The 25573-nt window shown below is 50.3% G+C and overlaps 1 protein-coding gene across 2 annotated transcripts; it reads left to right on the top strand.

The window, feature by feature from the left end:
- The first annotated feature begins 5613 nt into the window (after positions 1-5613).
- Positions 5614-24231, top strand: NUAK2 (NUAK family kinase 2). 2 transcript variants are annotated; one of them, XM_010969374.3, is made up of 7 exons: positions 5614-5894; positions 15299-15419; positions 17860-18011; positions 18365-18430; positions 20522-20641; positions 21231-21363; positions 22057-24231. In XM_010969374.3, the coding sequence occupies exons 1-7, from the start codon at positions 5649-5651 to the stop codon at positions 23118-23120; spliced, it is 1902 nt and encodes a 633-aa protein (XP_010967676.2). In that variant the 5' UTR covers positions 5614-5648; the 3' UTR covers positions 23121-24231. The 2 variants fall into 2 exon arrangements, with proteins under 2 accessions (XP_010967676.2, XP_074208071.1); XM_074351970.1 differs by lacking the exon at positions 5614-5894 and adding an exon at positions 5965-7208.
- The last annotated feature ends 1342 nt before the right edge of the window (positions 24232-25573 follow it).

A 25573-nucleotide genomic window follows, 5' to 3' on the forward strand; every position in this document is an offset into this window, starting at 1 on the left:
CTAAACTGTAAACTTGATAGCAGGGAGCTAATTCTTAGACAGTCACCCCTCAAGACTCATCTTCTTTTTCAGATGTACTTCCTTTTCAGAAGAACTGCCTTACCCCCCACTCCCCATCTCACCCCCAAAACACAGCCTTGGTATCCCTCACCTGCCCACACAGTAACACTCTGCATTTCACACATCACAGCAGTCCTTGCTCTGAGCCACGTTAACATCCTGTTTTGCTGATCTGGACCCACACAGACACACACACAGATTGTGAAGTATGTAAAGACTGGGTCAGATGCTTGTTCCTAATTGTCTTGCCAGTGAGGCACCTAGGAGGCTCAATAATGGTTATCCCCAGAGCTCTTCACACAGCCATCACCCACAGGGCATGCCCCGCCCCACCTGGACTGGATGGTGGGGCAGGAAGGATTGAAAGGGCTCAGCTCAGCCCAGATTCCTGGGCACATCCGGGCACATGACCCAGGAATTCCCCAATATCTGGCAGCAGCCAAGCCCCTGATGTAATCAGGTTCCCTGTCAGCTATTCTCACTCTGCAAGAGATCAGGTCTCCCTTTAAGGAATTTGAGCATTGAGTTTCAGCAGTTAAGATCACTTCCGAGTCTTATGCTATTCCTGCTCTGTGTCTGTTTGTCTGCCTCTCTTGCTTATCTGTGGTGGACAGACAGCAGCCAGGTCCATTCATCACTAAAGCCCTGTCTGGTAGTTTCTCGGGGGCCACCAGTCTGCATCTCAACTAGAACCGGCGAGATCTATTTTCTCTGAAGACTTTGGCTATCTGTGACTTGCCCTCCTAAATGGGGATTCACATTCTGGTCAAAGGAAGCTGAAATGGAGTTGGGGAAGGTCCAAGAGTGCAGAAAATTTACCCTTATACTCCCCAGCCTCCCCCAGCACCCACCCTCCACCCCTGCCACATCAGTTTAGCTGGGAATGGATGGAAATCACTTTCGTCTTTAAATTTCACTGCATAGGCATGCCTTTGGTTCATAAGCATCTACTGAGCACCTCTTTTGTGCCTCGCAGTGGGCTCGGTGTTGGGGATACCGGGAAGAATCCATAGGAGTCTAGAGTAAGCTTGAAAGGAATTTTAGGCTCACCTGTATGATTCCTTCATCTTACTTATGAGAAACTGTTGATTCATCTGGCTAACAGTCTCACATCCTTCAGGTCTCAGCTTAAAAGGCCCTGTCTGCAAGAAGTTGCCCCAGGCCAACCTCCTCCTCTCGGGGTTGGGGGCTCCCTCCTGTTATACACCCCAAGGCCATTCTGTTCTTTCCCCATTGTGGACACATCTTCTTCTGTCTAGGATCTGCTTGTTTATTTCTCACTAGACTGAGAACTCTCTGAGGGCAGAGACCATGTCCATCCGGTCACCATCATATCCATAGGCCAGCATCCAGGGGGCACCAGTATTTGTAGAATGAATGAGTGATTGGTAAAAGGCACAGAAGTGGTTGGTGTCAGTCAGGACTAGAACTCAGGTCTCCTAACACTCAGCCCTGTGCTTGCTCTTATATTACCCATGCTTCCTCTTGAGAGCCTTAATCTATCTGGATGGCCTCAGCTCCCTGGGTGCCAGGAATGGATGCAGATCTCACTGGGAAAAGGAAATATCAGATCAGGGAGACTGTCATCTGGGCCTCATTCTATTTTCACAGATGACCCAGAGCCACAGGGGAGGCCGATGGAGAGAAGAATGCCAAACTGGATACCACCTCCTGTGGCCTTCCAGACTTCAGGAAGAGGGGTTAGCTTCCTGCACAAGTGGGTTCTCTCCAGCCACAAAGGAGGCAAAGGGCCCCATTCTCCATCTGTCACTCACAATAGAATGGATCAAAGGACCGGCAGAAGGAGGAAAATGGGCAGACACTAAATACAAAATCCAGTCCTGGAGATGGTGTCCGTCTTGATCCTCAGCATGCCCTGAATACACCGCTGGAGGCACCATCCTCCCAGGGCTTCTGGATCTCAGCTCTGCCAGTTTCTCACCAGGTGTGTGGCCTTGGGCAGAATAATACCCCCTCACAGGAATGGGCTACCGTGAAGACTCAAGGGGAGGTGGAGGGTATAGCTCACTGGTAGAGTGCATGCTTAGCATGCATGAGGTCCTGGGTTCAATCCCCAGTACCTCCATTAAAAAAAAAATAATAATAATACCTAAACATACAAATAGAAAGATAAACAATATGAGGCAGCAGAGGAATATCTCCCAGGCCAAGGCACAAGATAAAAATCCCAGAAGAAGAAATAAGTGATGAGGAGATAAGCAGTTTATATGAGAAAGAGTTTGAAGTAATGATGGAGAGGATGTTCAGAGAACTCAAGAGGAGTATAAATGCACAGAATGAAGTTTTTAGCAAAGAGTTGGAAAACATAAAGAATACCCAAACAGAGTTAAAGAATAAAATCACTGAAATGAATAACACACTAGAAGGAACCAAGAACCAAGACTAAATGAGGCAAAAGAACGGATCAGTGAGCTAGAAGACAGATTAGTAGAAATCACTACTGCAGAACAGAAAAAAGTAAAAAGAATGAAAATAAATGAGGATAGTTTAAGAGAACTCTGGGACAACATGAAGCACACTAAGATTCGCATTATAAGGGTCCCAGAAAGAGAAGAGAGAGGGAAGGAACCTGAGAAAATGCTTTAAGAGATAATAACCGAAAACTTCCCCAACTTGGGAAAGGAAACAGTCACCCAAGTCCAGGAAGCGCTGAGTTTCACCCAGGATCAACCCAAAGAGGTACACACTGAAGCACATAGCCATCAAATTGACAAAAATTAAGGATAAGGAGAAAATATTAAAATTAGCAAAAGGAAAGTAACAAATAACATACAAGGGACTCTCATAAGGTTATCAGCTGATTTTTCAGCAGAAACTCTACAGGCCAGAAGGATGTGGCAAGATATATTTGAAGTGATGAAAGGGAAAAACCTACAAAGAAGAGTATGCTATCCAGCAAGGCTCTCATTCCAATTTGATGGAGAAATCAAAAGCTTCACAGATAAACAAAAGCTAAAAGAATTCAGCACCACCAAACCAGCTTTACAACAAATGTTAAAGGAATTTCTCTAGTCATCAAACCATAAGAAAAGAGAACAAAATGAAGTAAGAGAGAGAGAGAAAAAAGATTGCTTTGGCAGTTCGGGGTCTTTCATGATTCCATATAAATTTTGGAACTGTTTGTTCTAGTTCTGTGAAAAATGTTGTGAGTAATTTGATGGGAGTTGCATTGGATCTGTGGATTTGGGTAATTCAGCCATTTTGATAACGTTGATTCTTCCAGTCCAGGAGCATGGGATATCTTTCCATTTCTTTGTGACATTTTCAGTTTCCTTCATCAGTGTTTTACAGTTTTTGGAGTATAGATAACTTCCTTGGTTAGGTTTATTTCTGGGTATTTTGTTCCTTTTGATGCAATGGAAATGTGCATGCCACTTTTAAAATTCTAGTTTTTTGAAGTGGAAAAGAAAAGTGAATGAAGGGCTGCAAATGGCAAAACTGTATTCCATTATATATATATGCTGCATCTTTATCCATTCATCTATTGACGTGCACTTAGGATGCTTCCATATCTTGGCAATTATAAATAATGTTGCTATTAATAGCAAGGTATATATATATATATATATCTTTCTGAATTAATTCTTATTTTGTGGTTGGCTTTTTTTTTTTTTTATAACTATGTTAAGTTTAAAAAGGTAAAGCTCTAAGGCTGAGAAATTAACAGAGCTTTCAATAGATGCGGAGGACCAGTGGACCAAAACCAGTGTTCAGAGCCGGGGGGTGGGCTGGAGCTGATAAACGCTCAACCAGTGGGCAGGGAAGGAGAAAAAGCACTAATTTTTATTTGACTTTCATATGTAACGGTTTCCTCTTGTAATCAATAGAGCAGCCACTAAAAGAATAGTGAAAGTTTATGAGACTACCAAACTGAATGAGGGAGAAAATGCAATATTAAAAAAATAGCTAATTCAAAATATCAATAAAGGAGAGATAAACAAAGCAGGGTGGATTAAAAAAAATAGCAATGTGGTAGGTCTAAACCCAAATGTGTTAGTAATCCATGTAATAATAACCATATGTAGCAGAGATTAAATATAAATCAAATTCTCTAACTTAAAAACAGATACAAAATACTGTATATAAAATGGATAGACAGCAAGGTCCTCCTGTATAGCACAAGGAAGTATATTCAATATCCTGTAATAAACCATAATGGAAAACATTATAAATCAACTATACTTCAATAAAATATATATATAAATAAAAATTAAAAAATTTAAAAAGCTAAACCTCTAAATGTTCTTAGAAACAATGAACAGTACATATATGTAAATTTTAAAAATATGTGCAGTATAATGTGTATATGTATTTACATGCAATACATTGTATATGTGCAGTCAAACTGTACAATTCTACATAATAAAACTGAAAAATGAAAATAATAATAATAAAAATAAATAAACCTGACTACTTCCCCCAAAGAAATAACTTTCAAGAGGTTTTTTTAATTAAAAAAAAGACTCAAGGGGAAATGTTCCTTTCTCCCCATTACACTCCACCTAGAGGGAGGAGCAGCTATGCGTGTTCTCATTTCACTCTCAATGACGCTAAGAATGGGAATTCTGGACCTAGGGATTCTGCTCCAGGCCTTAAACACCACGCCATACCTCATGACCTACGTGGCTCCAAAATTACAGAAAGGAAAACTTGGATGGGCAGTCATTTACAGGTTGAGGGACACAAGTTAAATAGTAGAAGTGTAATGTATTTTTTAATAAATCAACGTTTCCCTTTGGCTCTCTCCATCTCCTTCCAACACTTCATAAAGTCCACCACATCTTAAGGGACCCACTCAACCCTAGAAGCTGTCTTTGAAGCTGTCTTTGATGAAGATATAAGAACTTCCTAGAACCGCATTTTTGGGATATAACTAAGGTTGATCTGATGGATGACTGGTGAACTTAGAACCCTGGAACAACTCTCCACCTCTCCTACTTGACTGGAGTCTGCCTCCATCCATTCCATCCCTCCTTCCTCCTTATGGTCTTCAAAAAGTGGTCAAGTGACTTTAAGGATTTTGGCATGAGAGAAGCAAATTACTCCAGAGAAATACTTTGGTGACCTCTTGTGCTGTCAGATTGTCCCCTGCTATCTGAACAGCACAGTGCAAGGACAACAGGTAGCTCTAACCAGGACCGAGAGACTTTCAGAGACAAGAGCAGTCCCAGGGACCTTCAAAGGTTCCGGACCCCAGGAGTACCAACCCGCCGAGTAGCCCCCACTGGTGCCCCCTATTCCCCAGGCCTCCCCTTCGAGCCCCCAGGTGGGCGGGGCTCCACTGACACCTTTCCCAGCCGCGCAGAGGGAGGAGGCGGGGCAGGGGACCGGCCAAGCCAATGCAGACGTCCCTGGTCATACGCAGCCGGCAAGCAGGCCAATGGGCGCCGGGGGGCGGGGACAGAGCCTCCGGCTCCGGGCGTTTATAACAACTCGGAATTCGGCGCCTAGTCGAGATCTCAGTCGCGGCTGTGGATTCCCGGGCTGGTTGTGGGTCAGGTGCCCCGGGCTCTAGCTCTCCCGGCGCAGCCGATTCCCCCTCCGCCCTCGCTCACCTCCTGCTTGCCATGGAGTCGTTGGCTTTCTCCCGGCGCCCCGGCCCGGCTCCCTCGGCCACCGCAGCCTTGACTGCGGAGGTCGTTCGGCCCCTGGCCGAGGGGCTCATCAAGTCGCCCAAGCCCCTGATGAAGAAGCAGGCGGTGAAGCGGCACCACCACAAGCACAACCTGCGACACCGCTACGAGTTCCTGGAGACCCTGGGCAAGGGCACCTACGGGAAGGTGAAGAAGGCGCGGGAGAGTTCGGGGCGCCTGGTGAGTGCGACTCCCTCTCGCGGCGCTGGCCGGCCGGGCTCGGGGCTTGGCCGCTGGCGGTGAGTGACGGAGGGTGGGCCGGGGGACAGTGCCTTGCTCGGTGGGGTTGCCCGCATTCAGTCTTTACCACGCTGAGGTTGCGGGTGTGTTGGCGGTCGGCGGTGCTGGTGGTGTCCACTTTAGATTTGTCCATGACTGTAGGGACAGTGGTCGTGGACCGGAGAACCCCGGCAACTCCAGAGTGTGATGATTACCAAATAAGCAAAGTGGGGTGCACAGGGGACGAATAGTGTCCTGTCTTGGGATGAGAAGGCTCCCTAAAGAAGATGGGACTTGGGTTGAATTTTGCTTGTTATAGACTATTCAACAGAGTGCAATGGAAAGAGGAAGTAGAAGGCACCTGATCTTAATAGGCGGTTAGTAAATTTGTGTGTAGTTGAATGAATAAATGAATGAGATGCCCGATTCCTCAACTCAGTTCTAATAGTCTGGCAGCCCAGCTTACTATGGAGATATCCACTCCACCCCTCCACCCCCAAGCCTGTGACATTTAGGTCCCTTCCAGCTCTAAGACTGAGTCCAAATTTCATTATGATAGGTTTTTAATTATGGGAAATGTGAAACCAGGCTCTGGTGCAAGGTCCACTGTGCTCCCAAATACCTTTGGGTTTGAGGGCTTTTCAGGTATATGTCCTGTTAATTTGTTGTGCACGTGTGTGTACAGTAGAAGTAATCTGTGGGACCTTGGGCAATTGACTTTTTCTCTGTACTCTCAGTTTCCACTTATGCAAAAATGAAGAAAACACGGCCTCCTTCACAGCTGCTATGAGGATTGAATGAGATACAAATATGAATTTAAATTGTTTCTAACAATAGATCCCACAATGAGAACTGATATTTATATCTGGAAAATCCAGCCTCAAAAGGACAGCGAATTTCCTAAAAGTTAACAAACTTGAGTTTAATGTGCATAGGAATCACCTGGTGCTTGTTTAAAATGCTTCTCTGGTTCCACACTGATTTTATTCTGAAGGTCTAGGATGGGACCAAATAATCTGTATTTTAACAAGTCTTTGAGAGTTAGGGATTGTTTTGTGAAGTCTAGTTGGGTGCTGATTATGAGACGTGCATGTGTGTGTGTCTGCAGGTGTGTGTGGCCATGGTCTGCCTTATCAGCGATGGCAGCAGTCGCCTCCGCAGATTGTTTGCTTTTGCAGCCAGTAGCTGGTTTGAAATTCAAGAAGTCATTTCATTGGTGAAGGAGAGTGGATGCTGGAGAAAAGGAGTGGATTATGGCCCCATCAATAGGAGCAAGTATGTTTTTCCTGCTAACGCCTGGCACAGTCCCCAGTTGCCCGCTGCCAGGTTACAGCTATTGGGCAATCATGTACTTCCTGGTTTTCCTTTTCTTTCTCTTTCTATAAAGTGTGAGGGCCTGGTGAGGCTCCAGGCTTGAGACCCCTGGGCCCAGGCTTTGTCGGGGGCTCAACTGGAAAATTGCTGCTTGTGGCTTGTGGCTCGTGCCTCTTGTTGGGGTGCAGATTGGATTGGGGGGAAACTGAGGTGGCCTGGAAACTGAGATTGAAGTTCAGAGATCTCATCAAGCTCTTGACCTTGGTCGCTACAAGCGTGTACGTGTGTGTGTGTGTGTGTGTGTGTGTGTGTGTCTGTGTGTGTGTGTGTGTATTGGAGAGAGAGAGATAGAAAGAGAGCTATATCATTGATTCTGGAATGAGATAAACCAGCTTTCAGTTTTCAAACCTCAGTGGCTGTAGGCAGGGATTCCAGCTCTTATTACATCAGAACGGAGAGAATTCAGAAGGGAGGGCAAAGGGTATAGCTCAGTGGTAGAGTGCATGCCTGACATGCACAAGGTCCTGGGTTCAGTCCCCAATAACTCTATTAAAAAGGAAAAAAGAAAAGAAAAGAAAGAAAGGAAAAAAAGAGAATTAAGAAGGGGCTCCCTGGCCTCATAACTCTTGTCATATGCAGGGAACCAAGATCAGTGGGCATGGGACCTGTCCTGTAGCTCCTGGTCCATAGACCACCCTATACTTCAGCTGGGAACTTACTCAGGGTCTCTCTCCTTGAAGAACAGCTCTGCTGTACTAATGGTTTCTCACTTCTAGAGAGGAGTCTTCCTCCCTCCACCCCCATTCCTGCTTCTTCACTGTCCTCCCTGAAGAGAGACCAACCTGGTGCCTCCGGGTCTTCAGTTGGGGAGAGGGGCATGGGAGCAGCCCACGACCTCCCTCAAAATGAACTGAGACTGTTGGTGGGGACTAGGTTCAGAGGAAAACCTGCTGAGCGACTTCCATCCCACTTTCTCTCCACCACACTTCCCATTCCCAGCCTGCCTAAATGAGATTATCAGGGGCCAGACGGGATTGTCCGGAGGGAGGGGCAGGTGGGCAGGACTAATGGCTGCTCCAGGAGGGCATCAAAGGAAAAACAAATATTTGCTCTGGATCTTCTAGCCCTGAGTACATTCCTGATGTCCAGATGACATTTCCTTCTGTGCCTTTTGCAGCTCTCGTGACCACCCCACCCCCTAAAAAGAAAAACACCTGCTGGGGTCCCTGATATGGTGGTGCCCACCAAAGCTTTGGGGATGATCTGCATGGAATTCTTACCTTCAAGGGGGCCACAAGGCACTTGAAGGGAGTCCAAGTGGATAGTGATCTGGGGCCAGGGTGCTTCTGTCTCATTTATATATTGGATTACTGCGTGGGATTTCAAAATGTTTGAAAATGACTGATTCCTTCATTGACAGATGGGGAAACTGAGGCCCAGGGAGAGCAGGTGACTTGTCCTGTGGCTGGTGAATGGCATGCCTGCAACACAGGCACCTGACTCGACTACTCCAGGCACTAGATGACCAGTGCTCAGTTGGGAGTTGGCTTTGAGCTGAGCCCAGGCTTGCCTCAGTGTGTTTTGTCATTCCAACTGCTTTCTCTGACCGACCGCCTTTCCCAGAGCTCCAGGCGTGCTGAGGGTGGGAGGAGTCACTGGGAACCACCCCCACCCCTACATACACGCTGATTGTGTTGAGGGATCTTGGGTAGCTGAACTACGCTACATTCAAGGCTCTTACCTTGGCAGGAAGACTGCCCAGCTCAGCAGCAGACTGCAAGCGTTCAGACTCCTGGCTCTACTGCTTCCCAGCCTTGTGACTTCTCCGTATCTCAATTTCCTCATCTGTAGAGTGGAGAGTATAATAATTCATACCTCATGGGGTTCTTATAGGATTAAATAAGAATATATGTAAAGTGCTCAGCACAGTAGCTGACACCCAGTGTTATTATCCCAGGAAGGCTGGCTTCACTGAGGTCCTACCCTCCCTCTCCTGGAGTCGGGGTGGGGGGTGCCCCCATCCAGGTCTATCCTGCCCCAAGCAAGAGAATGGGTTGTGCCCAGTTTCCCTAAGCCAAACCACTTTGATCTCTGCTTTGTTCAAAGTCCCAGTCCCTGCTTCAGCCCTCGATCCAAAGAAGGGCTCCTGCCTGGCCAGCACCCAAAGGCCTCTTCTGCATGACGCTCCCCTCCCAGCTCCTCCTGCACCTGCCTGCTCAGCGGCAGGGAGGGAAACTCCGACTGCAGGCGACTCTTGTCCCTGGGCTCTGGCCAAACCACACAAGAGAGCTGGGCAGGGAAGTGCCTTGCCTGGTAGCGTGGCAGAGTGGGCAGGCAGGTGGCAAAGGGCGGTGGGCACAGCATGAGATTTAGGGGAGGTGGCTTAGACCCCCTCTCGGAGTCCATTCCTCCCCCTGCCTGGTTCTCTGGCAGGCTTGGTGGGGTAGTGGCCACCCTGCAAGCCTATCCCCACTCTGCCCAGCTCAGGCCAGCCCAGCTCAGCTTCTCCTCCGTTATCTAAATGGGTCATCCTCCAGCTCCTTGCTCCGCCTCCCGGAGGCAGCTGCTCCATGAAAGGCCAAAGAGGAGTCAAGGGTCTTGGCTCCAACTCTGGGCGATAGCTATGACTAGAGATGCCCAGCTTGTACCCTGTCTCTTGGCACCTGAAACCAGTACCTCAAAATCTTCTTTTTCTAAGACCTTCTGCCTTCCTCTCCTGAATCCAGACTATTTTTCATCTGATTTCCTTGGGGGGGAAGGGGGGGAGGAGAGTAACCCCAGCACCCATCTCTCCAGTGTGTCGTGTATCTGTAAGTGGGATGAGGGTGGCCAGGGGCACTGCACAGCCTGGCCCAAGGCAGAGGGTGGGGCATTCCCTTCTCCAGGAGTAGGAGGCAGGGAGGTAGAGGCAGGGAGGTGCAGGCAGGGCAGGGCATCTGCAAGGAACTTCTGTCTTCTGAGATGATAGCTTTCTCCAGGCCACACCCCTCCATCTTGGATCCTGACTGCCTTGGTGTGTTGGGGAACCTTGGAAGAGCCACCTTTCTGGATGTCAATGTTTGCCACCTACAAAATGGGACAGGGAATTAGCCCTGCTGCCTTCCCAGTGTGCAGGGCTGCAGGGGCAAGAAAATCACTGGGCTGCTATCAGTAGAAATTTTGCTCGGTCAGGTTAACATGGATATAGCAAGCCCATTATAATGATTCCTTGGCTCTCCCCTTCCTGGCATAGTAGCAGGTGACCCACTTCTGAAGAAGCTCAGCAGAGAAGACTAATGTTTAGAACGGAGCTCTTAGGTCCTGATGTGCAAATTTGTGAATGGTCTTTTCTTTCTGGCCTGTGCTCAAACCTTCTCTCTCTGGTTGCTGCCTCCACCCCAAAGGTCTTCCCACTTTGCCTTGGTAAACCCCACCCTTTTTTGGAGGAGGGGTAATTAGGTTTATTTATTCATTTATTTTTTTTTTATTGAAGGTACTGAAGCTTGAACCCAGGCCCTTGTGCATGCTAAGCATGCATTCTACCACTGAGCTATGCCCTCCCCTCATCCGCAAACCCTATTCTTCGTTCAAGTTCTAAGACAAAGTTTTCTCCCTGGGGTGGTTTTCCCTGATCCTCCAGGCAAAGGAAGCTCTCTGGAGCACCTGGAGCCCCTGGCCAGGAAGGGATCTCAACTGTCGTGTTCATCACACTAGACTGGAGCTGACTTAATTGCCAGTCCTACCGCTGATCCGAGGCCCTTGGCACTGGGACTGTCCGATTTTTGTCTGAATCCCCAGTACCTACCATAGTGTCAGGCACATAGCAATAGGCTTTCAGCAGATGTTTGGAGAATAAATGCCCTTTTTATTTTTCAGATGAGGACATTAAAACTAGCCAGACCAGTTAACCAGATCATTTAAGTGGCTGTCTTGAGTTGCATAGTACCAAAGGGGCAAATAAAGATTAGATCCCTGGGCTCTCGATCCACATCCTCTGAGCTGGTGTTCACATTTCTGTGTCATTGTTGTGCCCGGGTTTCCTGCCCCCTCTGGGTGGGAGTGGCCATTTACCGTAACATCTCAACTTGAATACTCCGGAGAATAAAAAGGATTTTTACTAATAATTATATGGGGTGAGCCAGGACTGTCTCCAGGCAGGCGTCCTCTGGCTGATCCATTCAGTGACTGTTTTCTTCTTCCTTTCCTCTAGTCACTATATTTTTATACTAGAGAATGATTGCTCAACTATCTTGCAGATGAGAACAAAGGTCCCTCAAAATGAGTTGTCATAAACAAGGCTGACTCTCCACCCATGCCTCGGAAGAAGGGCAGAAAATCTTATCTGGGCACTGATCCCATCAGTCAGGGATCAGCCCAATGACTTAGCCAATAAATATTTTTTTGTAATTTGTGTTAACTGGTAAACAATTGTTGAAGGCTTTCTGTATGCTGAGCCCCTTCTAGGCCTGAGCTGTTGCTGTGTCTCACGTACTTTAACAGACTCGCCAGCAGATAGTTGGAGGCCTGTCCATAGGGGCCGGCATAGGTGGGGGAACAGGTGTTAATCCCACGAGGGCAGTGACACATCACTCTTCTAGTCTGTAACCTGCTTGGGGACTGGTGGAGGCACGATGACCTAACTTGTTTCCTTCCTGGGACGTGTCAGCCAAGCTGTGGTCTCCTAAGACCTAACATAGCTGATGGAGGTTGGGGCGGTGGATAGGGGGCGGGGATGGGGGTCCCTGACCTAGCCCCCCCGAGGCCAGAGCATGGGCTTGCAGGAGGATGGAGCTGGCTCTTGAAGATTAACAATTCTGACTTAAAATCATAGGCTTCCAAAGGGGAGGGTATTTATTGCTCAGTGGTAGAGTGCATGCCTAGCGTGCACGAGGTCCTAGGTTCAATCCCCAGTACCTCCACTTAAATCAATCAATCAAACAAACAAACCTAATTACCTCCCCCACCAAAAATCAAATCAAATCAAATCAAATCAAATCATAGGCTTCCAGAGTTGAAAGAGACGGATCTCAGGGTTCAACTTGTATACTTTCTACCCATACAGGCAGGGACTCCTCTTTGCACACCTCAGATCCTTTTCATTTTTTTTTGAAACCTCTTTTCTTTTCCGCCTTGTCTTCTTTAGAGCTCTGTCCCCTAGCCTATGTTTACCTCATCGTATATGTTTGTGTGTACACAGTTGTACGTCAGAATATGCCTAATGTTTGTATAAGTGTGTGTCTTAAACTCTTAAATATTTCTCTTTCATTATCTAGGTATGTGGGTTTTTTTTTTTTTTTGAACGATCTATTAATTCAATTTTTACGGCCCTTTATCTGAAGAGCTTGTGGTATTTCATCTAGTGTCTGATTTTTAAAACAAAGAATTGAGAGAGAAAAGAACTAGTCCATAAAATCTCCCCTTCAGGGAGAGGAAAGGGCATGGAGCGGTGTTCGGGAACGAAGCTCCAGGTTGAATCCCCATAGTTGGAGGATTTAAGCCCCTTCCCCCATCCCCGCCCCCTGTCCAATTCCAAGCCAGGGGTTTTTCTGCTTAGCTCATTGGAGTGGTTTGGAGCAGAAGGGATGGGGGGGGGCGGGGTGAAGAGGGCGCTGAGGTGCAGCCCGGCCCCTGCAGCTGCAACTGGGCCTCTCCAGGGGCTTGGGCAGGAGGCTCCATGGTGACCGCCGCTCCCGCTGCTATTGTCCTCCCTGCCCTGCTCGGGGAGGGCCAAAGAGCCGGGCCTCCCCTCTTTCAGGGATGCAGCTCCAGGGGAGGAGCGGGGGCGGAGGGCACGCCATCCCTGGCCGGTTGCCGGGGTGACCGGGCCCAGGGCTTTGTGAGCTGCTCCTCTTACGGGATTACGGCTGTTCCGCATTCCTGTCCGAAAGGGACAGAGGCCCGCGTTCGGAGCCGGAAGCCTTTGTCTGCCTCCAGAGCCCTGTGAAAGGGGGGATTAGAGGCTCCACCCCTCGGGTCCAGGTTTCCTTTTCTCTGTCTCCTTTTGAACCTAGAGGGGAGGCAAACCCTCCTGGGAAATGAATGAGGCGCTGTTTTCCTCGGCCTGCGCCTTCAGATTTCTCATAACTTGCCTGGCTCCCATGAAGGGGAAGTCTTGTATTTACCATTTATGTCCTTGAATAGGACTTGTCAGGAATTGACCAGCCCTGTGACACCCCACCCCATCCCCGCCCAGCACCTGATGCCAGCACTGCAGCCTCCAAGGGCCCCGTGGCATTTATACGGTCATTTCACACAATTGGAGCGGGAAAGCACCTCTGACATCTTAGCCCAGCCTGTTTATTTCACAGAAAAGAAAATTGAAACTGGGAGCAGGGGTGGACCTTGCCCACCAGGACAGCAGCAGAGCCTGGAGGGCCCAGGTCCGCTGACTCCCCACGCGATGCCTTCTCCATACACCACATGCGCAGTTGGTTTCTGTCACCCTCGCTGCTGAGTGCCGTGGAACAGGGCTGAGACAACCCCGTCCCTAGGAGTTTTGCTTAAACTGCTTCTTGGCAGTTCTTTCTCCATTTCCTCTTGCCTCACTCCACCCTTCCTGAACCCACCACACATACCAGCCAGAGAGTTTAATCTTTATATGGTTTTTGCACCTTTACAAACAATAGCAAAGCCCAGAGACTCTGTTTAATTGTCTAGTTGTTTGTTTGTTTGTTTGTTGCTGGAGGAGCGACATTAGTTACCTAGACTGAAGAGACTGGCATTTTTACCATAACTTTTTTTTTTCAAGTATAATCGGTTACAATGTTGTGTCAATTTCTGGTTTACAACATAATAGTTTGGTCATACATATACATACATATATTCATTTTCATATTCTTTTTCATTATAGGTTATTACAAGATATTGAATATAGTTCCCTCCATACAGTATAAACTTGTTTACCTATTTTATGTATATACAAATATATCTATATATCGAGGTATCTATAAATCTCGAACTCCCAGTTTATTCCTTCCCACCCCGTTCCCCCCATAACTTTTTTGTGATTTTTTTATGTATGTATGGTAAAACATATATGACATAAAGTGTACCATTTTAATCATTTTAAGTGTACAATTCAGCACATCCACAGTGTTGTACACCCTCACCACTGTGCATTTCCAAAACCTTTTCATCATCTGAAGCAGAAGCTCTGTACCTATTAAACAATAACCCGCTGTCCCACCACCCCCACCTCCAACATCCCCACTTCTGGTAACCACTCTCCTCCTTTCTGTCCAGTGCAGTTGCCTACTCTGGGTACCTCATGTAAGTAGAATTGTACAATATTTGTCCTTGGGCGCCTGGCCTCTTGCACTGAGCATCGTGTTTTCAAGGGTCATCTATACTGTGCATGTATCAGCACTTCACTCCTTTTTATGGCTGAATAATAGTCCATAAGATGAATATACCGTATTTTCTCTAGCCAGTCATCCATTAATGGGCATTATGAAGGAAAAAGTACCAGAGGCAGGATCAGATGGTCAATAGTGCCACCCCCTCTGTGCCCGTTAGTGACTGTGTGACTCTCTGAGCAGGTCATTTACCTTCCTTAGGAACCAGCTTCCTCACCTGGAAATGGGGTAATGATGCTTTCTGTGCCCACCTCCCAGGATTGTTGTGAGGGCTGGTTCACTGACTGCTGCAGTAATGGTTGTTCAGCGCCTACTGTGTGCCAGGCACTATGCTCGCTATCCAGTGGTGAGCAGAACAGGCCCAGTCCTTTCCTTGTAGTGGAATGTGGTAAATTTGCAATCATAAAGCATTGGCCTTACAAATGCAGGTTGTTGCCTACCTTCTGCATCTGTGGACTCTGAATAAGGTCATTGATCCATTCTCCTTCCTGCTACATAAACTGCACCTAACCTAGTGAGAGCCTTCTCTAGAGAAGGTGTTCTCCAGCCTCTCTGCCACCTGCCCCAATGAAGGATGGCGAGGCTTCTCTGGGTGCGCCCTGTGGCCTCTGTAGCAGCTGTAGGCACATCACCAGAATCAGGGCTCTCAGAGTGTCCTTGGGGACACCTTTACCTGCCAGACCTTTCTCCTCACTCTCTTGCGTTCTCTGTTCCCAGGTGGCCATCAAGTCAATCCGGAAAGACAAAATCAAAGATGAGCAAGATCTGATGCACATTCGGCGAGAGATTGAGATCATGTCGTCACTCAATCACCCCCACATCATTGCCATCCATGAAGGTACAGGGGCAGAGTATTTGAACCTGGGAGTGTGTGTGTGTGTGTTTGCATAGGAGCAATCAGAACAGATGACACAAGGAAGTAAAAAAGACACAGGCTTAAGAGCAAAAGTTGGATTTGAAACCCAGCTGTATGACTTTGGACAACTACTTTAACCTCTGGGCCTCAGTTCCTCATTTGTAAAACGGGATAACCCCACCTACGTCACAAGGTTGGTGCAAAGATCAAAGTACAAGTCACCAAGTGCTCAGCACGTGCGAGGAATTCCACAGACTGTTGGCATTTTTGTTGTTAGGTTTTCCAGACTTGAACACTGCCTCCCCGAACCAATGAGATCCTTAGCAATCCGGGGGAGGCTGAAACATACAGAGACCTGCACCTGTCCCCGGTGCGTGGGTACTATTTTCCTTCATGCATCCCAAGAGCCAGACCTCCTGTCCTCTGAATCATTCCCCCATGGGGCTGGCTCCCAACTCGTCTCTTTCAGCCTCCTCTTGGTCTGACATCAGTGCTGGCTTTCCCCTCCAGCTACCCTGTTCCCTGCGACCCAGACAACAAAGTAAGCCAGAGAGGGTGATGTGGCAAAGAGGGAGAGCAGTCTCCCACACACACCTGTCTGCTTCCAGCCGTTACATAATATCAGTTAGACAGGAAACAAGGAAAGGCAGTAGCAGCAGGACGGAGGGAAGGGAGCCTGTGGCTTTGTCCTGGGTCTGATATTCCTGGTGGGAAGAAAGACTGGTCTCCTCTCTCAAGTTATGCTTATTGGATGACTCGGGGCAGAGCCACTGACATGGCCCCGTGACCTGAGCTGGTCCCATGGGGAGCCCAGGCAAGTGGCTCTGAAGGCGAATTGTATCTCTGTGTATTTCCCCCAGGGAAGAGTGGGCAGATGACAGAGGTATTGGTTAAGCCAGGCTGAGCTTGGTGATTGGGCTCCGTGTGTGTGTGTGTCTGTGTGTGTCTCTGTGTGTGTGTGTACACGTGAATTCCCCCTGACACCTCTATCTCCAGCTAGGTCTAGGAACTGAGCTTTGAAGCTTAGGATGTGGCTTCTACTTACTACATTTTCAGATTCAGCACATATTGGGATGTCACAGCTTAACAGTTAGTGTATCTGGCAGGGCTCCCCCAGATCCATCCCCTTCTGCCACAGCCTTCAGGAGTTTTGGGCTGGGACAAGGTTCTGGTCCTGGGACTGACCACTAACCTAGCTGCTCTCCAGAATGGGCCCTGGCTGGCTCCTGACCCCCAATTTCAGGGCACAAAGTTTGCACACAGCCTACAGAGATGTGGGGAACCACAGGGGTGGAGCCTCAGCTGGGCACCCCCAGCAGGCTGGGCCATGATGCTCCCCAGGGGGAAAAGCACAGTCCTCCTGGTCATGGATCCATTTGACTGGGAGCTGGTCCCCTGCTTGGAAGAAGCCTGCTCCCTCTGCTCCCCCTCACAAGCTAGACAGCAATCACGCTGGGGCTGGCTGAGCAAGCCAAACTCACAGGACCCGTCTGACACAAAGATGCCATGTCACCAACATACATGTTTTGCCACATACCCAGCAGAAGGGCCAGTTTGGGGAACCAGCCATTGCCTACTTTTCCAGGAGGCAAGACAAGGCCTTGGGAGGCAAGAGGGCCCCTCCCACACATGGAGATGAGCCAGCTGGAGTAGGCTGACTGCCAGGACCCCAGCCGATCAATTAATCACCAAATAGTTAGATTGTTTCTGTGTACAAGGCCCTGGCTTGAATACTCTGGATGGGAAGTCAGAGATGTTAAAAGTGATGACTATTTCAGCTCTGCATGGTACTTTGCAGTTTACAAATCACTTTCGTACACTTGTTTTCCTCTTCTAATCCTCAAGGCAGGCATTACTATGGACATGATTCTTCAAATCTATGCATGAGGGTGCTGATAGAAATGTAATAGTAGATACCATCTATTACGGGCTTGCTTGCCGCCGCTTGTTCAGCCAGCCCGAGAGCTGTCTATCACTTACTTTCATCTGTTTCTCACCCCAGCCCTGTGAGGTCGCTATTATCATCCCTTTTCAAGTGAGGAACTCAGGCACACTGGTTGAATAACTTGCCACAGTGTCCCGGCTAGTAAGTGATGGGACCGGGATTCAAACCCTAAACCTACATTCTTACTGATGTACCTAGAAGAGATTTGCCCAAGGTCACGGGGTAAAAAAGTGCTGGATTCTGAACCAGAGAACCTGACTTTTCATACTCATTCAGTGATGTCTCAGAATTTGCTGGGTAGTTTTAAGAATCCTCAAAAGCCTGAACTTCCAAGGAGAAGGAGGGTGGGCCTTGGCCTTAGCAAATGTCTCTAGAGGAAGGTCCTGTCTGGTTTGGGGCCAGGGAGGACTGTGTGGCCCCCAGTGGGGAGCAGTGGGCTCCGGTGGGGCCTGACATTCCTGCCCTGCTCTGCCCCAGTGTTTGAGAATAGTAGCAAGATTGTGATTGTCATGGAGTACGCCAGCCGGGGCGACCTGTACGACCACATCAGCGAGCGGCAGCGGCTCAGTGAGCACGACGCCCGGCATTTCTTCCGGCAGATCGTCTCCGCCGTGCACTACTGCCACCAGGTGAGCAGCCACCTGCCCCAGCCCTGTTCTGAGGGGCTGGTCCCTGGGGCTCGGGAGCCAGTTTGCACCAGATTCCATGACCTGTCCAGGATCACACAGGAAGACAGAAGCAGAAGCAAGACTCAATTCTGGATTCAGACTAGGGAATGTTGGTGTCTCTGGCTTTGAGTCTCTTGGCCCAGGATGGAAGGGCCCACGATGTTTTGTGCTATGTGCCAGTAAAGATGGGCATTCCCACCTACCTGTGCTCACCCCGACTCAGCCCCCTTTGTGCTTACCTCACTGTTCAGACCAAGCCCTCGTGTCCTCCCCTCCCTGGTGACCTTCTTGATTCTCCTCCCTCCCTCTTTCAGAACGGGATTGTCCACCGAGATCTCAAGCTGGAGAACATCCTCTTAGATGCCAGTGGAAATATCAAGGTGAGCCCCACCTCTTGTTTAAAGCCACTCCCCCACCCCTCCCCAGCCTGTCCGCACTGCCCCTAGCCAGGCATCTTGAAGCCCCTAGGGGTTCTAGAAGGAGCTGAGCAAAGCTCAGACTTATATATTAGTACTGGTACGGACCTCCACCATCATCCATTCCAGCACCTTATTCTATGGATTAAAAACTTTGGGAAGGGTGTAGAGAGCATGCTTAGCATGTACAAGGTCCTGGGTTCAATCCCTAGTACCTCCATAAAATAAATAAATAGATAGATAAATAAACCTATTCCCCCTCCCCCCCCAAATGAGAAGAATAAACAAGACAGAAGCCTCTAAAATATATATGTATGAAAAAGAAAAGAAAACTGAGGCCTCACGATAAGGAATGACTTGCACAAGGTCCCATGGCTGGTGAGTGGCTGAGCCTGAGTTGGAACCAAACTCCTCTGACTCCCTGACCAGTACTCTTGATGTTCCCAGGCTGACCGGAGTCTAGGTCTAGGGTTGGCTTCTGCTCGTAACCTTGGGACTGGCAAGCAGAAGTCACAGCCTGAGCCCGCCCCACCTGCGTGCCTGCACAAACACACCTGCTCACACGCAGCCGCAGTTAGGTAGTCCTTTGGCACCTTTCACCACAGCAAGCAATGCGCTGCCAGCTTCCTGCTTTCTGCAGCTGCTGAATTCTCATGCCTAATTAGTTAAACTTAGGTCTGAGAAGTTCACGTTGATGTGGTAAACCCAGGTCTCAGGGCTGGCAGGGGGAGGTGGCAAGGGCTGGCCCCTGCAGGTACCTGGGAGGGCTCGGACTCTGCACCCGGACCCCTCCTCAGAATCCTTCTGAACCCAGGTCATAGTCCCTTCGCAAGTGGCTCCTGACCTATGCCCTGAGGTGCCCTGGCACTGAGTTCATGCTCCTAACCAATTTCCGGAGCAGGTGGGGCTTGCTTTGATGTTGACCAGGGGGAGGGAAACCAGAGCCCATAAGCCCACATAACCTGGGCGGGCACGAACTTTCCCATCTGTACCAATCACCTGCCTCATTACGGGCTTCAACTGGTAACTGCTTGATAAGAGACCAATAAAACCATAAATGAAGGAGCCAGAGTTTATCAACAGCCCCACCCTGGGGACACATGGCCCTCTGCTGGGGATGGAGAGGTGGGGAGCAGAAGGCCAGTGGCCTCAGCCTCGGTTTAAGAATAGTTGGGGAAGGGTCTCTCTAAGGAGCGAGAAGATGGGCTTGGAGCCTCTCAAGCCCTCAGTATAAGGTAGCTCAGAAAGTCCCATAAGAAGAATCCATCTTCTGGGCTATAAATAACCATGGCTGTCATCTTTGTTCTGCCTTCCCTATGGCTTCTCAGCTATACTGGGCTGACCCCAGTCCACCACGTTCCTGCCCAGGTGTGGGCAGAGATGAGCCCCTTTGCTGGGAAGGGCAGCCCAAGCCCAAGCAGTGGGTTGCACGCTTCTGAGCACCACGGCATTGGCACAAGAGGCCGACTCTCCCCCTCCAACTGGTAGACCCTTCCTTCAGTCAATAAGTGGCCATCCCACCCATGGGTCACACCTGCGCTAGGAGCTGCAGATGGGGTGGGGGCGAGAGGTCAGCACAGGGAACGTGGCAGTAAGAGGAGATGGGAGGGACAAGCAGGGGCAACTGTGAGCCATTGGAAATTGTAGGGGTTCATGGGAGAAGGAAATCTCAGGGCAATGGAAGGCTTCCTGGAGGAAGTGGGCTGGCAGGTGGGCTTGCTGGGTCAGGAGGATGTGTGCAGGCAGGAGACAGCATCCCTGGAGTGATGAACAAAGGTGAACAGTGTGAACAAAGGTGCCTGGGAAACAGCGAGGACCTGGTGGCGCCCCGACACACCTCTGCCTAGGCACTCCTCATTGGTACAACCTCCACAGGGTCCCCTCTTCCAGGGCCTGAGCTATGTCGGCGGTGCCCAGTGTTGGGTAGGGGTCATGGGCACCCTTCCCTCCTGCTGGGGCCTGGGTTTCCCCTGGTCTAGAGAGGGGCCAGCTGGGAGCTACAGAACAAGCCAGGCCTTGGTGTGACCCCTGCCCACGTTTGACCCAATCCTGCAGATCGCTGACTTTGGCCTCTCCAACCTCTACCACCAAGGCAAGTTCCTGCAGACGTTCTGCGGGAGCCCCCTTTACGCCTCGCCAGAGATCGTCAACGGGAAGCCCTACACGGGCCCAGAGGTGAGTGTCGGCCCTCCTCCACCAGCCCGTGTCGGCCGTTCACTGGCTTAGATCCACAGAGACAGGTGCGCTAGTTCCCTAGTTACTCCCTTTCTCAGAGCTCAGAACTCACCTCCCTGCCGGAGGAGTGCCAGGCCAGGTCTCTCGCTGAGAGAGGCAAAAACTGGAACGAGAGTTTGAGTCTCTTGCTCCCAGTCTGGTTCTAAGCCCCTCACTTTCCAAGTTCCCATTACCTTTCCCAGTCCCCAGCCAACCTCCCTGGAGAGGTGATGTCTGTCACAACCATCCACTCCTGGCCCAGAGGGATGACCTTGTCACTGACCTTGTGTTTGTGGCTGCCCCTCCCAAGGGAAGGCAATTGACTACACCTCTTCCCATGAACCTCAGTCTCTTCTGCAGTGTCACCCTCTCTGTCCCTGGGTGCGAGAAGGAGGTGGTTCTCAAATGCACTGAGCTCTGAGTTCTCCAAAGTGTGCCCCCCTTTTCCCATGGTATTGAATGTGAGGCTGGAAGCCCTCCAGCCTGTGGCATGAGAACATTCTTGATGACTCCCTCTCTCTCTCTCTGTCTCCTTCTCTCTCTCTCTCAGGTGGACAGCTGGTCCCTAGGTGTTCTCCTATACATCCTGGTGCATGGCACCATGCCCTTTGATGGGCAGGACCATAAGACGCTGGTGAAACAGATCAGCAATGGGGCCTATCGGCAGCCGCCTAAACCCTCCGGTGAGTGAGCGTATGGGTGTTCTCATCCAGGCCCGGGGTGTCCTTTGCTAATTTCCACAGCAGGAATTAAACAGTGACAGTAAAATGAAGAGAGCCACCCAGAGAGATGAGGGTAACTTCCACCCCACCTCCTGCTGTCCTCTCTCTGCCTCCTGTGTCTGTGACCTCAGAGGAAGGAAGGGGTAGCTCTTCCTTCCTTTATGGGCATACTTTATTATATTTGGGAAGTGCTTCCTAGGGTCTAACTTAGATCCTCTTTGCTCCAATTGTCTCATTTCCTACTGCTTTTGTCCTAGTCTTTAGAAATCTTTTTGTCCCCTCAGGTACAATGTAGAAGGCAAGAATCAGGGTGTGAGAACCTTGGTTTACTCTTGAGCAGTCCCTGCCCTCAGAGGGTTGCATTTCAGGGCAGCAAAGGAGGATGCACACTAACATACAAACCTGGCTAACAAAGGGGCCGTGGTCCTGAGGGGCCGAGGGGCAGAAGCAGACATTGGCGGAGTCAATCCAGGAAAGCTGGAGACTGTGGGGAGCCGGCCTGGGCTGTGGCGTGTGTGGAGCCCTGGTGGGAGTGGACCTGTCTGACACAAGAGTGAGCCGTGTCTTAGCACGAATGGGGGTCAGCCAGTGAGAGGCGGGCTGTGGGTGCCCATGCTCGTGGCTACGAATCTGAATTCCCTCTCTTTCTTCTAGATGCCTGTGGCCTGATCCGCTGGCTGTTAATGGTGAACCCTACCCGCCGGGCCACACTGGAGGATGTGGCCAGTCACTGGTGGGTTAACTGGGGCTACACCACCCGTGTTGGAGAGCAGGAGGCTCTGCACGAGGGAGGGCACCCGGGCAGCGACTCTGGCCGGGCCTCCATGGCTGACTGGCTCCGGCGGTCCTCCCGCCCTCTCCTGGAGAACGGGGCCAAGGTATGCAGCTTCTTCAAGCAGCACGCACCTGGAGGTGGGAGCATCACCTCCGGCCTGGAGCGCCAGCATTCGCTCAAGAAGTCCCGCAAAGAGAATGACATGGCCCAGACTCTCCAGGGGGACCCAGCTGCCAACAGCTCCCCTCGCCTTGGCAAGGGCACCCTCAAGCTGCCGAAAGGCATTCTCAAGAAGAAGGCGTCGGCCTTCTCGGAGGCGCCAAGGGAGGACCCTGAGCTCAGCCCCGTCCCTACAAGCCCAGGACAGGCTGCCCCCCTGCTCCCCAAGAAAGGCATCCTCAAGAAGTCTCGCCAGCGTGAGTCTGGCTACTACTCGTCTCCTGAACCCAGCGAGTCTGGGGAGCTCTTGGATGCAGGGGACGTGTTTGTGAGTGGGGATGCTGTGGAGCACAAGCCCCCACCAGCCTCAGGGCTGCTGCTCCATCCGAAGGGCATCCTCAAACACAACGGCAAGTTCTCCCACACCGCCCTGGAGCTTCCCGCCCCCGCCACCTTCGGCTCTTTGGATGAACTGGCCTCACCTCGCCCTCCAGCCCGGGCCAGCCGCCCCTCGGTGGCTGTGAGTGAGGACAGCATCCTGTCCTCTGAGTCCTTTGACCAGCTGGACTTGCCCGAGCGGCTCCCTGAGCCCCCACTGCGGGGCTGTGTGTCTGTGGACAACCTCCTGGGGCTTGAGAAGCCCCCCTCAGAAGGCCCTGGAAGCAGAGGCCTGAGGCGCTGGCGGCAGGACCCCTTGGGGGAGAGCTGCTTTTCCCTGATGGACTGCCAGGAGGGGACAGAGGCCTGCCAGCAGGCACTGGGGGTCTGCTCAGAGCTCAGCTGAGGGTGGGGGGCATCGCCCTGCCGGGGCAGGCTCTAAGATGCAGCTGGCTGCACCCTCAGGGGAGACAGCCTTCTTCCCTGCCACCCAGGACCAACATCCCAGCCCAGAAGGCTGAGACGGTTTGCAATCGAGCCCTGGGGAGGGCTGTACGTGGGGAGTGGGCAAGTGAAGTGCATTGAGGGTTCAATGTCTTCAGCCCCATCCAACCAAGAAGATAGTAGAGGGAAAAAGAGTAGAGAAGTAGAGGGGCAGGCCCGTGGCCGAGTCCCCGTTGTCTGTTTCTTGTACACATAGTAGGGCCACAGAGATCTGGAAAGAGCGCTCTTAGCACTCATCTCCTTTATTGTAATGAGTAAGTTTCCTGCATGGTGCCTTCCTGCCAAGGTGGGGGTGGAAACTCTTCTTTCATTCACACATACATTCCCATCTCCACCAACCACAACTGAAATGTGGCACCCCTAACACCCTGGGGTGTCCTGGGAATGGCCTCCCAATGCCTGCCCTTCCTTACTTACCTGAGCAGTAAGAGAACGCAACCTCTTGTTTCCTCAAAGGTTCTCTCCCCTTTCCCCTCCTCCAAACCTGGCCCAAGCCTCCTGGAGTCGCTGCTATGAATCTAAAGGACTTGAAAAGGCTCAGGCTGCTATTGGACTTCATCTCAAGGGGCCCAGATGCCGCTGGACCCCACCTTGGACCTCAAAGACTCTGAACTTCTCCGGCCTCCAAGCTGCTCCTGCTACTGAGAATGGCCATGTCTATTTCTCTGGGTTTTCAGGGCCCTAGAATGTTCTTATTTATTATTATGTTTTCAACACTGTTTTTTTAAAAAGTGAGCCTTCTATCTTCGATAATGTGAATACTATGTTCTGGGGAAATCCACTGTGCCATCTAAATGTTGTGCAGAGAGACACAGTTTTGCAATGATTCTCTACTGATTAAGGGGAAGCGGAGGGGGAATCTTTTATAAATCTACATATCCCATTATACTGTCTGCAAGTGGTGTCTGGCCCCCTCACTCCATGCCCTGATTCTGTCTACCTGATGGTCCCTCTTTCCTTCTGTGGGTAGAAAGAACCATCCCATTAAAAACCAGAATGGTGATTGGAAAACAGCCTCTGTGGTTCTGATTGGGGGGTGGGGAGGTGGGTGCAGATCTTTGAGTTTTCTCTTAACATGCACTCCCCTGGTCTGTCATGGCTAGAGAATAGAGAACCTGCTTAATACAAACAAAACACAACAAAAATCTAGCCCTTAACTCCAAAAGGCTCCCCGTTATACCTCCATCAGCAGTTCTCCCCTTTAAGCACACAGGTGGGAAAGAGCCCTGAGCTGAGGATCCCAATTTGCTCTGGGGTTAGCACTAAAGCCCCGGGTTTGGCAGATTATACAGCCCCGCCCCGACGCTGCTCATTCTCTTCTCCCACCCCTCCCCCATCCAGCTCAGTCCCCTGCTGCTTGAAGTCTCCCCCACCGCCTTTATTCTCTCCCTCCAAAGAAATCCTTCACCCTCCAGTGCCAGGCAGCTGCTCTCCTCTCCGCCCCCACTGCCTGACTCCTAGAGGAAGCAAAGAATGCTTGGAATGCCCCCCTCGTTGGCCGTCCCTCTCCACCCCCTGCAGAGCATTCCCCGGACGCCGGCTTCATTGAGAAACTCCCGGGCTCTGAGGGCTAGGATGAAAGGGAGGATAAGGACAAAGTGCAGGCAGGCAGGCAGCCGGCCGGCTCCGGCTTCAAGCAGGCTCCCTCCCCCATGACTTGCCCGACCCGTTGTTCGCAGGCCCCCAAACATCCCAAGTCCTAGCCAGCTCCAGCTGCCTGCTCCACGGTACACCTGTCCTCCCCGCCAGCCATCAGCGCCTGCTGGTGTGGAGCATCTGCACTTCCCTCCCGCTCCCTGCATCTGGGGAGCTGGCAAAGTTACTGAGTCTGGGGAAGAAGTGGGGAGCCAGGCAACCCTGGGATCAAGACGGAAGAGTAAACAAGAAACTGCTTAAGCTACAACTGGGGTCTTCCAGTCCGATACCTTTGAGGTCCTACTGAGTGCGGGAGCTCTGGGCTAGGCTCTGGATAGACATGGGAAAAATATAATGGAGGGTCTTTACCCAAGAAGCTCAGAGTTCAGATGTGGAGTTGACCTTGCTCATTTATTCACTGGACTCAGGACTCAAGCCCTTTTGTGTGCTTAGCCCTTGAAGGACAGGGGTGATTGCTATGTCCCTGATGCAGCGCGTAAGATCTTAACCTCAAGGAGGCTGCAGACTGGACAGCAAGGTAGCATGCATTAAAAATAAGTAAAACTCTATAGAAAAATTGTCAGTTCAGATAATGCTGAGGGGAGTTGGGGTGATGGAAAAGAGTAGCAACTTAGGAGAGAATAATAAGGGCTACCATTTAGGTACTTATGTATCAGGCACTTGGTGTATTATTTAAAGCTCAGGACAGCCTTGTTAGTC

This window comes from Camelus bactrianus, chromosome 23 (assembly GCF_048773025.1).
Source record: "Camelus bactrianus isolate YW-2024 breed Bactrian camel chromosome 23, ASM4877302v1, whole genome shotgun sequence".
Lineage (NCBI taxonomy): Eukaryota > Metazoa > Chordata > Mammalia > Artiodactyla > Camelidae > Camelus > Camelus bactrianus.